Genomic DNA, 17,946 nt, shown 5'->3' with positions numbered 1-17,946 from the left:
AAGACAACTCCTGAAAGCAGAATAAGCCATGTGTCACCCATTGCCTAAGCCCAAGGCTCCACCAGATACTGCCAGTCTGTTCTCACCAGAACTGCAGAGCAAAGCATACTCTGGTACATCTTTCTAGAGACTGGGTGACCTGGTATCAAATACTGGGGTAACAATACTATCTGAAGACAACGAGTTCAGATTTCAAAAGATGAATGTGTAGCTTGCATGCAGTCATAGCAATGTTATTTTCACCCAAAACTAAAGCAGATCAGCATAACAAATCCGAACTCTGATCAAATTCCTCCCCGCCGTGCTCAATGCAGCAGCCAGCGGGGATGCATACTACCCTGACTGTTCAGAAATCAAGCACATCGGGCACGTGTGCACCCAAATGAATACCACAGTAGCTGGAGGAGTACTACCTGCATATGTTACTCAGTTCTGTAAGCCAGTAAGGAAATAGGAATGCTTTAAAACTACATATTGGCTCCTAGGAAGAAAAAAAAAAAAGGCAGGTATTGTTCTTGCATTAAGCAGGTATCACCAAAACCAGGGTGCATCTCCCTGTTCATGTCAAAATTAATAGTTCTCACTGAAGCATCTTTCCCATCACACAAAGATACAAACAAGACACCACTCTGTTCCTCTAAACTTACCGAATTCAAGTTAACAGATGTCATGGTAGGGGAAAAAAAAAAAGAAAAAAAGAAATAACTGAAGTTACAGCACTAGCCCACTAACCTTCTCCAGACACATCACTGTCAGCGTTAGAATACAGTTAACTCTGTTCTTGCAGACACAGTTTTATTAATGTGGTTGTACTGGTTCTTGTCCAGTTTCAATTTGGAGTTGCCTACGAGGGCTGGCTGCAGTACTGTGTCCTGGCTGCACCCAGCTGCCTCCCACCATTTGTGCACGTTCGCGCTAGGTTTCTGGTTTAACAGCATGGACACGGGTTCCCCAGCAGAGCTCATCAGCTGAGCCGCAGCTGCCTTCCTGGGAGGAACACATCGCTAGTTCTAACACACTTTACCAGCTGCGTATACTATATATAACCTATGCTCATATACCACAAGCTCACCATCATGCAGTTGGCTACAGGAAGAGTACGTACAGGTTGTTGTTGACCTGTTGCTTTAGCTCTGGCACCACACTGAAAAACTGCTGACCCCTAGAGCAGAGACACTGAACAGCTCTGCACATCATCTCCTTTGCATTTTAAGCAGACATGAATAAACTGTCCTCTCGGGATACACCTACACAGTAGTCTCAGCCGCTCTGCATCAATGGCACCAGTGTGTAACCAGCTACCATCAGGTAGCAATAACATTAAAACCACCATGTTCCGCTCCAAGAAGGATAAAATCCTAGCAATCTGTCCCACCAGAGATACCTGTGACACACGAGATGCTGTAATTCACTCCCTTCTCAGTGCTTCACGTAAGTCAAGTTGCTCATTTTTGGAAAAGAAATGGTTTCTCCCTTGTTTAGAACATTCGGCCAGGCTAAGCAATCTCCTCCCTTCAACCCCCTCCAAAACCCCACTTACACAAAACAAAAAAACCCCAAACAAAATCTCCCCCCCCCCAAATTCAAACAAACCAACAGGTATGGGCTCCTAAATGGAGCACACAAACAAACTTCAAGTCTTCCAGCAGAAGAGTGCCAATTTGCAGACAGCAGAACATCTCACCACGGAACAAGCCCCAGAAGATGCTGTTCAGACTACAAGCTGTTCCTTTACTGCTTCTCTGCAGATTTAAAGAGGAAAAAACACAGCCTTCAAAACTGTTCTTGTCTTTTCTTTTGCCTGCATCCATGACTCAAAAAGTGCTATCCAGGAGCTTAAGAACAGATTTTTTGAGGAATTCACTTATTCATAAACTATAAATTAGGTCTCAAGTCTTCTGTGGCCTTTAACAATCTTTGAAACATGGAAGAGAAATTCCCTTATGAGAACATACAAATGTGTAAATAAATAATTTACAGAATCTGACTTTAGAAGGGACAATCATAAGGAAAGGAACTTAAGTCCTATGTTTCATTAAGGAAACAGAAAGTGGTATTTATAAAAAAAACATTAGGTGACTAAACCATGGTCTCACCATCAGTATATCTAGAAATTCAGGATTCTAACTTGGAAGATAGAGCACATGCTCTGAAGTTACTCTCTAACCCTCTCCAGCTTCAACTTTCATTTCTCTGTCCTGCAGAATTCAAAGTTACTGTCTGACCCTTTACATCTATAAAGCGGTAAAGTATGCCAAGTTTTAAATAAAAGGGAGAATTTGAAATCAATTTATTTCACTCTCACACAGCAGTATTAGTAGATCACCTAAAGCAGCAAGTTTATATCCAACAAGGGCAATACGTTTCACTGAGAGAAGTCAGAAAAAGAAAACCATAATAATCTCAGAAGGATTCTTCATATTTTCCTTATTCTCTGTCCAAAGGCCAAGAGCTGCAGCATGTTTTGTAATCTCCAGGGCATTTCTGTGATTCCCTCCACCCTTTCTTGGTTTGGTTTGTGTTTGGTTGGGGGTTTTTTTGTTTGTTTTGTTTTGTTTGTTTGTTTTTTAAATGGAAACTACACACAAAGCAAGAGCGCCAGACTAGGTACAGAGACATGGAACATGGTTCCTCCCTCAAAAAAGGGAACAAGACTAAGTTGCCCTGATCCAGCATCAGCCACACCTCAAATTCAGAATGAGCAGATACCAGAGCTCCCCCATTTAACAAGTCTCTTATGAGCAATTTCTTCCTTCCCATGGAGCTGCCGCTGCCAAATCTGTTGTCACAGCACAGGTTTGCAAGACAATTAGCATTGTGGTTTACCTCCGGGCACTGGACAAGACTAATGTGCCTGAAATAGCTACTGGTTTTGAAGGAGTCTTCCCAAATTGCACTGGGACTATTTGCCACAGGGAGCACGTCAACCACAGCTTGCAGGCCTTATTCAGTCAGGGTTGATTTACAAAAATTAGATGTAGCCAAAGCAGTATTTATCAATCTGAGCAGAAACGGACCCTACCGCTGCTGTACAGACAGTGTTTAAAGAATTAAGGGATGGCAGAGCATATCCCAGAACACTCCCTGAGGCTGTACCTTTACTCCTGAATGCTATCCCGCAACAGTGGGAAGGTGCCTGCACACCCAGCAAGCCCAAGACCATATACCAGCATAAGTAGCTTTGTAGAGGTCAAGGAGTTTGTGGCAGAACTGCTTAAAAGACTAATAGGAGTGCAATTCCAGCAGATGCAAACCACTGCCAACCTACTGGTTTTAAACCAACGCTGAGTCCAGACAAATTTGAGGAGCACGCACACACCACAGTGTTTGAACACCCAGGGCTGGCTGCCGCGGTCTCCTTTGTGAAAGCCATATGTGCAAGTCCTAACACTTCAAAGCAGTTGTCCTACTAAACTACCAAAATACCAGAAAGCAGGTGTCTCGGATGCCAGCTGGTCCAAAACACATTGGACCACTCTCTAGGGTGACCCATTACAGATCAGGTTGTCAGAGCTGCTCTTCTAGGAGCACTTCAGTTTCTATGACAAATCGGAGGAGCTAAGTCTCATTCAGCTGGCTCCACCACAGTTGGCCACTGCCTGCAGGAAATAATTAGAAGAAATTAAGTTTCTTCTGTGAAGATAGTAACTTGAATATGTGCTTCTGTTACACCACTCCCTTAATCACTAGTGAAATCAAGGCTCTTTCCACCCACTTCTAGAAGGGAAATGAGAAGCCAAGCCCAGTAGTCTCATCAACCATTCAATTTACCCAAAATATTATGTAACAAGTTTTCTAGGTTTCCTCTTTCTAAGAGTGCTGAGGCAATCAAGTCCAGATATGGGAAAGCCTGCCAAGGACACCAGCCCTTTTGCAGAGGTAAAAAAAAAAACAAAAACGAAGAACAACAAAAACCCTATCCCCACATCACCTACACCATTTGCAGCTGGGCAACCCACCACCGAAATCCCTTCCTATACACACACTTGTCATCTTAAAAACGTATTTCAAACGCAATCTCCAGACCTTTGCAGGAGTTTCTACTTGTGGTGCTCAGGAACAGTGACACTACTAACCGAATACTGCTCTAGCAGTCTTTCTCCATTTAAGGTAATAGCAATCCCTAAATCATTGTTTCAATCACTTGAGCGTTTTGGCAAGGAGAACATGTGAAAACCCGCTTTGAGTTTATCATCTTTCCCCTTTGTTACGCTGCCTCTAATATACATGAGGGAATTCCTCCATTAGCTGGACTTGCTTACACGCTCAGGAGTCCCGTTCCATAAATTAATAAAACACAACTAAGTAAAGATATCTTACATAGAAAGATGGAGAACCCCAGTGCAGTTTCACAGCTCTTATGCAGCTTTTCTTATTTATTCTTTGTAAGGTCATCAACAGTCCACAAGCTGAAAAGCCACTGGATTACTCTTTTGCACCAACATTGAAGTTTTAAGGTGAGAGACAAGTCAGATGTTATCAATGGAGAGCTGCTATAAGCTGCAGTCCAGAGGCTGGTTGCGTAAGGTGCTTCCTTTTATCTTTACACAAAGCTTGCAGGACTTGCAATGAAAGGCAGCCCAGCACAGTGGAAACACACGGCTATGAGTAAGCTGAAGGAGTGGTACATGCCAAAATACATATTCATCCTTGCTGTGTCTATAATCTCCATTTGTATTTACTAAATATACACTTAATGTTTCAAAGAGCCACTAGTTGCTTATTTAAATTTTTTCCACATGTTTAAAATTTTGGTTTCAACCCAGTGAAGGCAAGGAAATAGAAGGGTTTCCACCCTCCAGCTGAAGTTCCAGACCAGCTCTGGATTTAAATAGCACCTACAATTTCAGCATCGCAAATAGCCCAAAAATCCTTCCTAGCTATAATTTATAAGTTAGAATTTAAAACAAACATGTTGGTGAATGCCACACACCAAAGCTTCAACTTCAGACTTGAGTACATTTCCAAATACCTGAAATATATGATCCCAAGACAACTCCTAGGCTGTAAGTGCTACTTGACTGACTATTTCTTTTGGTAGTTTCTCCTTTGACTATCTCTAACACTATCACCTCTTCTCTAGGTTTTTCCTCATTTCCTCTGCACTTCACCAGAACATCTGTCTGCTCCTGTTCCACTCAACAGATGTAAAGTCCAATTCACGATCTGTAGCAGCAGGTCCTCAACATGAGCATAGAACAAATAACAGTACCAACTACAGCTCTTATGCACCTCAGTGATCATATCAGAAATACTTAACCCAGAAAAAGACAGAAACCTGACCTAGGTCTCTTCTAAACAGCTTTCTGCATTTAAATGAGTATTTCTGGCATTTGTTGCAAGTCATAGACAAAGTCAGCGCCATAGTTTAAGACCAGAACTCTAGTGCCTTGGCCAATTAGTAGGACCATAAGCGGACACCTTTCTGTCTGAGGTAGCTTTTATGGTGTAGCCAAGTTTCTCAGACCGTGAATTAAGATCTAAATGACTGACCGCACAAATCAGTTTGTAACCTTCACTGCTTTGCCACCCATGGAAATCCTAGAGCCTCTGCCTTCAGCTCTTCTACCCAAGAAGAGTGACACAGCATCCAAGCCTATGCTGAAGTGCCCACAGTGTCACACTGTACCCTCCTCCCGGCTGCAGAGGAGGTTAGAGACCATTTCCAGGAGTTTTAATCTGCATTTCTGTCCCTGTGCCTTGAGGAGCACAAACAGGTTCAATGTCACCACAGACATGTTCCCAGAGGAGGGGTGGCAGTAACCTGCCACCTCGCTCAAGCACTACCTTGGCCCCAGTCCAGAACTAACCCACCCAGCAGATCTGGTAATTAAGCAAAGCAGCTGCTAGGGCCTCAGCACCCGAAGAGATTAACCTAAGCACCTCCTTTCACACAACAAAGGAGACTCCTCAAGTCATTTCTTTAGAAATATTTGAGTTGGCTGGCTAGAAAACAAGGAAAACATGCAGGAAAAAAACCTGAACTGACTTCTGGAAGCAAACTTAAACCCAGACTGGATTCCAGAATAAAGGAACAGACACAACAAAACACAAATTCAGTATTTTGCAGAGCCCCATGTACTTAGGTCACCAAAAAAAACTCAAACAAAAAAAAAAAAGCACACCACTGATTAGATAGCCTTTGACAAGCTTGTTAAATACTTAACATGTACCTCCCCAAGAGCAGGTGGTTCAGGAGGACGTGATGTTTCCAGACAGGTCTAATCGGTTGGTGTCGGGGGAGCGGGAGATGGATGCTGTCGGGGTTGACAACAGGGAACGCCACCTCTGCAAAGGGCTTGGGCGCTGCACCAAACACCACCAGAAAGACTGCAGGAGCTACCCACAGCAACCCAGCATCGGTTTAAACAGAAGTGCTTGAGATAGCATTGAGCATGCTTTGCTGGCATAGAGAGTCACACTTTGTAGAACAAGAGGAAGTATTTTGGTGTTGAACATGGGGGAGAGTGGGGGACCAAAGGTCTAAAATCATGCCGATAAAGACCAGACTGCAGAGATAACAAATAAAACACTAGATCATGCTACAGAAGGTCAGGTGTATCCTCCTCCAATTATCCCATATTCATACAAATCTTTAAGAGTAACTTACTTTTAATTATACAAGACATAAGATCATCTCTTCTTATCTTCCCAAAAATACAAATTAAAAGATAGTCAGTGCTTGTGAGCAATCAACGATGCTTCCCTCAATTTACACTACTTCCCACCACTCTAATGTATACTGCCAGCATTGTTATGGCTATCCAGGGAAACAGATGTCATCTGTAACTACAATTACTGCAATTATCCAGTGATGCGAAACGCTTGATAATTTCATGAACAGTGAAAACTGAGACAAAGAGAGAAGAGGATTAGGCTGAAGAAAGAAAGTTCTAGTGAAAGAAAGATGCCATGAGCCATATACAAGATAAACCCTTTGGAAATTTATACAAAGGTTGAAAAGTTTTTATTTCTTCCTGAAGAACTAGCATTACATATACATAAAATACTGATATTTACGATTAAGTACATGCTTAATCAAATCTTAATGGTTCTGTTAAAGACAAAAATCGTAACTGAGAATGCAAAGTTCTTGAATGACCCATGGTGGCCTCAGAGTGCCTCCATTAGATTACCCCCTCCACCACATAATTCGAAGACAGAAGAGATACAAATCTTAAATTCTGAATAAGATATGGTAGGATAGAAAAATAAACCTCTGACTTGGTTAAGTATAGGTAAGTCTTCCCCTTAACTTTTTTATGCAACGCAAGGATTGTCAAGAGCTTGTGCTTGGTCTGGAAACACTAAACAAAGCATAAGTTAGTCCTATTATACAGCCACATACTCTTCTCTCTCTCCACTCCCTGCCCTTCCATATACAGCGATCACTGAATGAGCACCTCAGAAAAGAGAAAACTATTAAGAAATCTGTGTTCAGTGCATGGGCATATTTATTCCCCATAGCCAAATATAACACAGCTCTTTTCTTTACAGGCTTTGTTGTGATCACTACCCAAAGTACCTAAAGACAAAACTAAATTTGCTTCCCTCACAGGTGTTGGGAAACATGAGTTGGGATGGGGCGAGCGAGTGGAGAAAGGGTATAAAGTGCCTTCAATCTGAAGGCCAATAGACATACCTGAATTCTGTCTATGCACCTTTAATTTTTGTATTTCCAAAATGAACACTTGAACTTTGTATCCATAAACACACTCATTTCCAATTAGTTTTTTCTACATATCCATACAGTAGGGAATTCCACAGATTTCATCCACAGTTCAGCAGGACTAACTCACATTAAGGATTTAAGAGTCATGTTGGTTCTGGAGCATCAACTTATTGTGCAGGTCACACAGTAGACTAAGACTCAGGAAGATGAAAGACTGATATCAAACTGACTTTTGTGCTCTGAAAGGGAATATCCATCAGCTCTTTACACCTTTCAACACTCCTAAAAAACCTGCCAGTTAGTTTTTGGCCTGCCCCTAATTGCTACTTATAACAAAGCAGCTTCACCTTCTCCAACCCCACCTGGGCTGCAGCAGCACAGAAAAGAATCTCCCTTCTCTTCTCCCTCAAACTTGGCACCCAAGGCATGACTTGCAAAACAGCTCAGGCTTACAGGTAGAAATCTGGAATGTTTTTAACTGCTAAACAGATGATTAGAAGATTCTGTGACAAAACTAAGAAACCACCCAGAGACAGCAGATTCGCTTGGGAAAAAGAAATTTTAAAAGAAACATAACTAAGGCAGCCTCTCAGTGCTCTCTCTGTTCAAATCATAGAGGTTTAAAGAATAACTGTTACAACTACTTTATTGAAAAATTACATGCCTTGTTGCTAACATCCTGCCAAGCTTAAACATACTGTTAGGATAACTCTTGTAAAGCATTAATGCAGCCTCAACACTTGAATTATGGACAGAGTGGGCACTGGTTACATGCATTTAACATGAATACTAATGAGTGGGGGTTTTTTAATATATATTTTGAAATGCATGCGAACATCTTTTTAAATACTATCTTCCTTAAAAAAAGCAGATTGATACTTTTTTAAAACAGCTTCACCTATTTATAATTCTCAAATTTCTCAAAATCAAACCACACCAAACACCAAGTACACTCACACAGAAACTTGATTTAGGCGGTACATGTATTAAACTTTGGCTTCTTGAATACTTCCTGGTGATGCAGTTTTCATTACTCAAGATCAGAGAAGGTACGCTTCCACTGTCTGTTAAGACTTCTTTGTAATGCGTTGAATTAATGCCCTTTAATGCCAGTAAGCACCTACAAAATTCTTTGAAGGCGGCTATACTATTTCTCAAGTCGAAACATGTCTGACTCCAAAATGTACTCTATACTGCAAGCATCGATGAGTCTTGATTTCATTTTTGCTCCACAGTAAATATGTGCAAGAACTATGAACACACCAAGTACTTAATCTTCCCCATCTTGGCCACTTGCAATTCAAGGAATGTTTAAAATATTTGCTACAGACTATCTTTTCATCCATAAAATTTTATCAGGTTCAGACAGTTTTCAACATAGCAGCTCACACAAACTCTTCAGGATGAGCTCTGGTTTTTACCTCAAGAAGTCCATGATATTTTTTAAAAAGTAGGTATCTGGTTTTACAGTATGCGTATACCCAGGTAATGGGAATATAGCTATGAGTGAAAAGAAAGAAAGGTTACTCAAAAAAAAACCCTGGTGGGGCAGAAGTAAAGTTACTGGAATGCCTTTTCTCATACACATGAAAACATTAAAACACCTCAAGATATATAGTGTAATGTAAGAGCTTTTGATTTATAAAAGTAAGAACGGTAACAGGGTAAGACTTACAATCAATTAAAATAGCTCTTCACTTCAGTAACTTAAACTTAACTAAAATACAGTCAGCAACCGAATTCAGGTTAGAGGCTATGAGGAGACCCATGTTTAAGGGCATTTACAGTCTATTAATAAATAAGCCACTTCACAACTCCTTAAGGAACATAGTGGAAGAACTGAAATGCAGTTTGAAAAAGCTAATTCCATGGCAAAAAAAACTCTTGAGAAGAGTACAGGTATTCATGTGAAATCTGAACCTTTAAAATAAGTTCGAGTTGCAAACAAATTGCTTGTTAATTGGACTTTTCAGGTTGTCTAGCCTTGGTTATGGACATTTGGACCCACACAATTACCTTAATGCCGTAAGAAGTTTTTTAGCCCAAACAAGCCAGTAAAACAAAGCCTCACTTCAGCAGCTCTAGTGCTTTTTAGTAATATTAACTCCTACTGCACATTTTAAGTACTTGGCAATGTTCGAGCCCTGGGACTCCAGAGGAAGCTAAGGTCAAAAATCTCTGAAGTTAATACCTTTCTTATTCTGAAAGTAGGAAGTAAAGACCCATTTTCACTAGTAAGAGCCTTTTCCTACCTTTACCATTACATTTCAGTTCTCTACAAAGCCAGGCGCTATTGTCAGTTGCGTAGGTTTGTAACAGTTTGGAACATAGTTCACCAGAGCCAGGTAGAAAGCCTGAAGAAGGCAAGTTCTCTGTGTTCTTCCTCTCAAAACATTTAACACTGCAATACAGCCAGCTTAACTACTCCATTAAACCCAGAACCTATAGTTTTCTAGAATGATTCCAGTTAGGATTAAGTATTTGTAGGATAGTATTTCACAGAACAGTTGAACTTCCTGCTAGTGGAAGAGGGAGGTTTTGTCATCCCCACTCCTGACCTTCCACCATGGTTCCCTGCTGCCTGCAGCACGATCAGAAGACCAGACAGTTCAAATTGCCAGCCAAAAATTAAAAAAAATCCCCCATCCAAACACTAGCCAGCTGCAAACCACCTTTAAATGTCCAGACACTTCAGGAAAGCTCACAGCATATCACTAAAAGATGCCTTTTCCCCCCCACTCTAATATATATATAAATATTTTTATATAATTTGCTTATATATATATAAAAATAAAAAGCACCAAACAGGGACTGAATCAAAAGAGTGAAAGATTCCAGAAGCTTTCATTATACCACTCATTCTGTTAGAAAACAGACAGAATCATTAGCACACAAGTAATTAAAAGTTAAGATGACTCTTTCAGAGTCAGTAACACATCTTATTTATACTGTGAGATCACTGTAGTCACAGATAACAATACACTAGTTCCTGTCATGCAATTCCCCCCCCCCCCCCCCCCCCCCCCCATTACCACAGTTAATCCCATGGAATTTTTGAACACCAGCTTGGACAACACCCAACATAAAAACATTCAGCTTCATTAGCAAAGTCTGGAGTACTTTATTTTTCGAAGATTTATTGACTGATCATTAGAAGCTAATTATTTAGGAAAAAGCTATAAAATAGCACTTATATCTAGCAAGAACTATTGTGTCAGAAGATAAGCACAGTTCTAATAGCTTTATTTGCCCAAATTATGTGTTTATTCAACTCCAACCTTTTGGCCTGAGACTAGACTGTCTAGACTCATTTTGCAGACTACAGACAATTACTATAATCTTTAAGTTTTGGAAGTGCCATCACCAGAAGTGCCAAGAATGCTGAAATGGCAGCTATAAGTGTTTAGCCATCTATTTTCATTAGCAAAGCTAATTTTTGCTAGCCTTCCCCCAAAGTCCTTGCCCAACTAAGACACACAAAGCTGTTAGAGACATGAAAATTTTTAATAATGAAAGAATTGGTTGCCTACCTATGAAATAATGGACGACTTGAAAGTGTTAATCAATCAGGAGTGCCAACGTCTGAAGCTGCATGATGCACATATTATAACAGTAATATGTGCAGCAATATCAATTAAAACGAAAACATACTAGGCAACTTCCCCTTCGAAAAGGCTATGTGAACAGCTTGCAGGTGGCAAGCTATCAACAAAAAGTTCATGCTAAAAAAACTGCAATAGCGATAACCTGCTAAATGCACACTTTTAAACAAGGCAGCTCCTAAGTTTTCTCCGCACCACAACAGACACAGCATGAAAGCCATACTGAACCAGGCTGCCCGACCCAACGCACGCAAGCCCCACACTGTAGTCTCGTCGGCCACAGCAGCTCAGCAGTCAGGAGTACCTGCCAGGCCCCAGCTCCGTGTATTTTTGCACATCAGTATCGGTCATCACGCTGTATTCTAAGAGGAAAACGTGCTTTCTGCCTCCCGAAAAATATTTCTTGGAAGTTTGTGGCTAAGCAGTAAAACCTCAGAGAGGGGAGAATTTGTAGTGGTCAACAAGTGTTTTTTCCATGCTATCTGTACTTTCAGATTTGGCAGCTCTGGGCAGGGCCAGCGCTGGGCTCCCACAGGGACCGGGAAGGAGAACAGAGCACCTACGTGCCAGTCGCTCCCCAGTCTAGCAACAAGCTCCATAACCTTAACGTCCCCCCTGCGAAGAGAAGTTTTTCAAGATATTAACATTTCAGCATCAGATTTTTAACCCAGACGCATCAAGGAGAAGTACTCATAACCTTAGTTTGGGATTTAGAGCCAAACAATAAAAAGCTTAAGAGTATTTTTTGCCTGGTCTCTAACCTAAGGTGTCAGGTTAACCCACTTAGTTGTGAGAGTGAAAAGGAGGGAAGGGGATCTCTTCCAAGGTAGGGCAGGCCGTACAAGCCTTTTTCGCACAAGGGACAGCGTGTTCAGATCTTCCTGACACACAAGCAGTCCCTTTGTTTTGTTTGATTGCTTGGGCACAGCATTTGACAGATTTGATTATCAGAGAGGAAGAAAAAAAGACCGGACTTGGTCATTGTCAACTAAACTTAGCAGAGCAATGTGTAAGTTACTCCACCCTTGAGGCAAGACAGAGAAATCCTACCCCACCTCAGCAGAGATACCCAACACAGAGAGATTTCAGTGATGCAGGATGACCTGAAATCATAAGACATGATACCTGTCAAAAAGCACAAGTATTTTAAACAGAGGCTAGCCTCACAGATGTAGACGCTACTGCTTCGTAAGTCATGGTTCAAATTAATACCACTATTTTCAAAAACTCCAGGTTTCTATAAGAACAAAATATAAGAAATCCAATATATAGAGTTCAAGGAACATGCAGCATGGACTTGTGTAACTGAAATGAAGCTTCAGCTGGACAAACCACTTCAAAAAAAGTAATATTGAGTATTTTCCATGACAGATACCAGCAGACTACAATGCTTTTCCTTCCAGCCTAATCAGTGCTTGCAGAGAAGTTAAATCTTAACATCCTTGGAGAATGTCTTCATAGCCTCTCTTACTACCACCAGCAGTAGATTTCAAGATCAAAGGTTATTACTCCTTCACATCTGACAACAGTGTAATTCAGACTGGTTTTCTCATCAAGTGGTAAGTTGCAGCACAGTGCATGAGGATTGTTTACCATAGGAAGTGTAACATTTCATTTCTGACCTTTCAGAAGCAAAGCCATGTGTATTGGAACTTTTACATTAGAGACAGTTAGCTGAAGTTCCTAGAAGAAATACAAGGGGTCATAGAAAAAATTTTATCCTCAATAGAAATAAAAACAACAAAAACCCCAAACCACCAGACTCATGGTCGGGAAGACTTAGAAGTTACTGTTCCATGGTTTGTGTCAGCATCCCACAAGTCAACCCAACCATACTGTCCTACAGTAGCTCCAGCCCCTATGTTTTATTTCTCTTGAGCTCTGTGCCCCTGCCTGTGCTACACTTACATCCATACCTCAGTGGCACAAAGTTGCTCAGAATCGGTGAATTCACTTTTAAACCAGCAAATTTGCAGACTAACACCTGAAGTTTACATACGACCTAACGTTTTCTGTGCACCTCACCCCCAACCCATACTTACTTGTGCTTAGCTCAAGAGTATCGAACTGGGCAGTACCTATTTTACCCGAATTATTTTTACAGCGTGCACAAAGTCACATCAACGTCAGAATCACACGACAAGAAAACAGGGAGATGCTCTCCTGGCAGGGGATGCAGGGATGGCCCCCCGTTTCATCTCACCAAGCAAGCAAGTGGCTGCACACAGGCACACCCCAGCAGCGTGGCACTCATGAAGCTGAATCGTTCACAACCGGAATGTTTACTAGGGAAGTTGACAGAAGCAAGTTCTTAAGTGGCATTTTGCTCCCAATTAAGGAAGGCTTTAAAAGCACAACATGACCGATATTGTTGCAACTTAGATATGGGGAAATGCATACAGACTCAAATTCCAGGAACCAGAAACTATCGAGTGGTTTTACGGTTGCTAATCCTGACATGCGAGCAAGATTTCATAGCGCAGAACTGGTTACAAGCACTGTCTTGCTAAAATTAGCTTGGTAGCTGATCTACAGGGAAAAGGAAGAGATCCTAAAGCCCCAGTAAGCACAACTCAAACTCTCTTAAGCAGTGCCAGAATTTTCAGCCTCAGCAACTTTAGATTTTAAAGTCATAAGAGTATCAATTGGAAACATGCTTATGTTCTCAAATTTTAGTAAAAATGCTTTTGCCTTCAATATTCAGTCTACATATTTAAGCAAGCATCAATTTCCATCAAAAAAAAAAAAAAAGCATATTTACCAGCAAAACATTTGCTTATACTAAAACCAACCACAGTGTTTCTTCCCCTTTGTCTCTGCACCTGCAGGTGCAGTACCAGTCTTAGTCAGCACCACCCCAAAATCACAAGACAGGGAAACATGTAGAAAACTCAGAGGCAGCTTACTTTTTGCTTGGAATGATCGTAGACACTGCATGGAATACAAAGAGATAAAGATAACCAAGATTTTGTCCAACATTGTTAATGTTGTAGACGTTAAGTATAGTTAGGTGTTAATCCTGTCTTTTACACTTTTACAGAATTTATTATCTTAATAGCAAGGACTGTTTTACTTTAGTGAGAATATAATTACCCCCAAAGCAAGTGCTGTTATAACTAAGACAAAAAAATAAATGCATCTCATGTAAGTCACCATCCTCCTACAATTAACAAAACCCAGCGACACAGTATGCTAAAGATGAGCCTTAGCAGACTTGTTCTCACGTTAAGATCTGCTTCACACTACCTGATGCCACGAACAACAATTTTATGTGCAAATACCTACTTTCACATTACAAAAAGCCACATCTATTACAAACCACATCAAGAAACTGCAAGCAAACATTCAGCTGAGGCGCTCCATAATCAAACACCACACACAGTCAACAAATGTTTTTACAGTATAGCCATTTATGGTAGCAGTAAAGAAGGCAAATGAAAGATTGGAGCAGTTTTACACCAAGCAGCACCACTTCCCATGGTTACTGATTCTAAGTAACAGATAAAAATATGATTTGCGTTAAACACTATATCCACAGATGAACCCTTGTTGTTTAGGGAATTCACAGTTTGAACCAGAAGCGTTTGCTTGAGCCCCGTAGACCTTAGGGTCACTGGAAAGCAAGGTCTAGTATTTTCTTCTCCAACATCCTGTTTAGCAGTATGTTAGAGCAGGTTCCAGAATAGTTGTCTACCCACAGTTTGAGAGTGAGGTTCCTCCACCGGGAAGGAGAACTTAAAGATCAAATTGAGAGCAAACGCTATAGACAGTCTCATTCAGAAGCACAAAAAAAACTGCTAAAAGGAAACAGTGCTTTATTTCTTTGAAGAGCTGGATGCTCTGGCAAAACCTGAGCTCTACAGTGAAGAGCTTTTCTCATGAAACTATGGGTGCTGCAATTCATTGTTTGAAGCGCAAGTGCCCCAAAGATTAACCTAGCCACACATGTTGTGAAAGCACAGCACTGAGACAGCCGTTCTCAGATGGTTCTGCCATCTAAAGCTCATGAACACATCTTTGCTTAAGTAATTGGATAGCAAATTAATACTGCAAATAGGGCTTTATCATCAAAATGCTCTTCCTCCAGTATAACAGCAAACTCTGGAGACCATTAAATGAACCTACAGAACTTAAAGACCATTGAGAGAACGCCAAACCCCCATCAGATCTAGAAATGCTCATCTTCCTTTTTGCATTCTTCCCTTGCTCCTTCCCTATCCCTCATATTAAAAACCACAGGGAGCCCGTCTGCACTACAGACACACAAACCCTTCCAAGAGGGTATTTCTAGTATCGCCTTCGCTGGTGTCCCGAAGCTTAGCAGGCTCCCCTCACCCAAAGGTCTTTCCTTTCTGCCGGTGGGATCTTACTCTTTCACATGCTTTGCTTTAGGAAAATGCCCCATCCCAACTAGAAGGGGGCAGAAGCACTACCAGTTTACACTCAACAGATGTCAGCTCAATTCAGTTAAGCAAAATATTTTTCCCATTCTTTTGCAACATTGTAACTTTCTATGCTTATTTAAACACATTTGAGCCCAGTTTTCTGTTGGCATTTCTTATTCAAGGGACACAGCTAAACCTTCAGAGTCACCCACAAACCTTCAAGGAAAGCTCTTTACCAAATTTCACTTGAATAGATTCATTTATTCTCTCCCTCTCTTGCTACTCCTGTTTTGAATAAAACACAATCTTGTATTTTAGCAGGCTTTCAAGTTTTAAGGGAAAATAAGGGATGCACACCACTAACAAAGTAAAGCATTTGTTAATTCTCCTACACCATACTCATGCTGACCAGTTCATCATCCCATCCTCAAGACTGGTAGGCTTTTGGATTTTTAGGCTTATTAAAGGTGTGAACTTAAAAACTAAGGGTTCAAATTCAGATAATTCAGTTTAGTAACAGCATGTAGTCAAGTTTTGCTCTGGGGGTTTCCAGCAAGGTGATTTCCCTTCTGTCCCCTGTGTGCTCTCATTCTTACAAAGAATTTACATATATTCTCAAATAAACTTGTTTTCTAAACTTACAAGCTACACAGAGCAGCCAGATCACATGATTTACTTCATTTGCATTAGAGGATACATGCTGACTTCTCTATATAATATTACTTTACAGACACCAGTTGAGGAGAAAAGCATCCCTATCTGGAAAACACAGGTGCACATCAGATGAATATAGGTCATGAAAAGCATCAGTAAACATATTATCTAAACCATGTACAAGTATGATCAAAGTGAGGAAGGACAAGGGCTGATGAAAAATAACTCTATCATGCTAGTCGTGTTTCTCCACTTAAGACAAGTTGGTTTCACTACCTGCTGCTATTTCTCTCTGGTTTTACAATTACTAACTTGTAACAAATCTTCAATGAAGTAAGCTACCTTCTTCAGGACAGATTCCATGAACAGCCACTGCCACAAAAGCAACTCAGTAATCTGTTCATTGCTGAGATATTTTGCCTTTACAAAAAAGTTACTTATACCAGTATTCTTAGAGCAGATAGCAAGCTTAGAAAAGAGAATGCTAGTATGAATCCAACAAACAGCAAAGAAAGTACCAGATTTCTACACAGGCTAATAGTGACTTACAAGGTAGACCCTTCTTGGTTATTGTCTTAACATGACAAATTTCCACTACCAAATGCCATAATCGGCTACAGTATGCTAGTTTAGTCTTTCAACTTGACAGGTCCCACACAATTTTCCAGGAAGGAAGCTGTTACTCCTCAAATGTAACCTTGCCGCTCTTAACTTGCCTTTTGGACCGCTCCAAAGCAATCCATCCATTCCTCACCTCATTTCTGGAGGCCATAATCCAAGTGGAAGCTGATGCTACAGTGCAGAAGGCACAGCACCAGGAGAATTAGCTATCCCATGCAAAGTGCAAGAAGAAAGAAGGCAGCCCAGGAGTTTCTGCAGCATGAAATAGAGCAATTGTGAAATCCCCAAACTAAAACATTAGAAACAAAACAAATTCAAGTTCTCTCTCCGAGCAAGCTCACATCGATAGAAACTCAGCAGCTAATAAATAAATTACCCGAGCCCAATTCCTAACATGTACAGAAGTAAGGAACTCATACCAAACTAGTCAAATCCATTGCATGCAGCAGCACCTTTACTATTGGAACAGGTTAGCAGCACTTGAAAAAGTGGCCTTATTGTACATCTAATAGGGAAGACAGCTTAAAACATCTTGTGCTGTAGGAAAGAACACACTCCATCACCTAAAAGCACTCACTTGCATTAAGAAAATTATCTATACAGCAACCTCTAAATTCAAGTTGTCATGTGCAATATTCTTCCCTGGTCTGACAGAGACACACACAATAAAGTATGATGTTAAGTAGAGAACATCATTATTTGATTGCTTTCTTGAGAAAAGAACTTATGCAATCGTTTTGTTTAAAGATATAAAGAGATAGCAGTACAGTGACTGCCTTCTTAAAATGTGTGAGCAGTGTGCAAAGACCTTCAATTTGTTTACTTTCAGAAGAAGGTTTTAGAATGCACGGGGTTTGATCAGAGGGGTTTTTTTTGTTGTTGGGTTTTTTTGGTTTTGTTTTTGGTTTTTTTTAAAAAAAAAAAAAAAAAAAAAAAAAAACCTACTGCTATTTCCGCTCCCATATTCTACCGACCAGTGATCTTGTGGTAAAGGCATTCAGTGAAGAGAAAA

At 40.7% G+C, this 17,946-nt stretch overlaps 1 protein-coding gene across 3 annotated transcripts in view; it reads right to left on the bottom strand.

Annotated features, from left to right (window-relative positions):
- Positions 1-17,946, bottom strand: part of RRAS2 (RAS related 2) — a 45,875-nt gene that overhangs the window by 14,146 nt on the left and 13,783 nt on the right. Inside the window, exon 1 of one of the 3 annotated variants that reach the window (XM_030039289.2) lies at positions 414-435. The exons of the other annotated variants lie outside the window; for them this stretch is intronic. Coding sequence (XP_029895149.1) covers positions 414-419 — 6 coding nt within the window. The 5' untranslated portion in view covers positions 420-435. Of the gene's footprint in view, positions 1-413; positions 436-17,946 lie in introns of those variants that run through there. 3 annotated transcript variants of the gene reach the window in all.

Source organism: Aquila chrysaetos, chromosome 16 (genome assembly GCF_900496995.4).
Source record: "Aquila chrysaetos chrysaetos chromosome 16, bAquChr1.4, whole genome shotgun sequence".
Lineage (NCBI taxonomy): Eukaryota > Metazoa > Chordata > Aves > Accipitriformes > Accipitridae > Aquila > Aquila chrysaetos.
The sequence above is the reverse complement of the archived record's forward strand: the minus strand, read 5'-3'. Positions and strand labels throughout refer to the sequence as shown.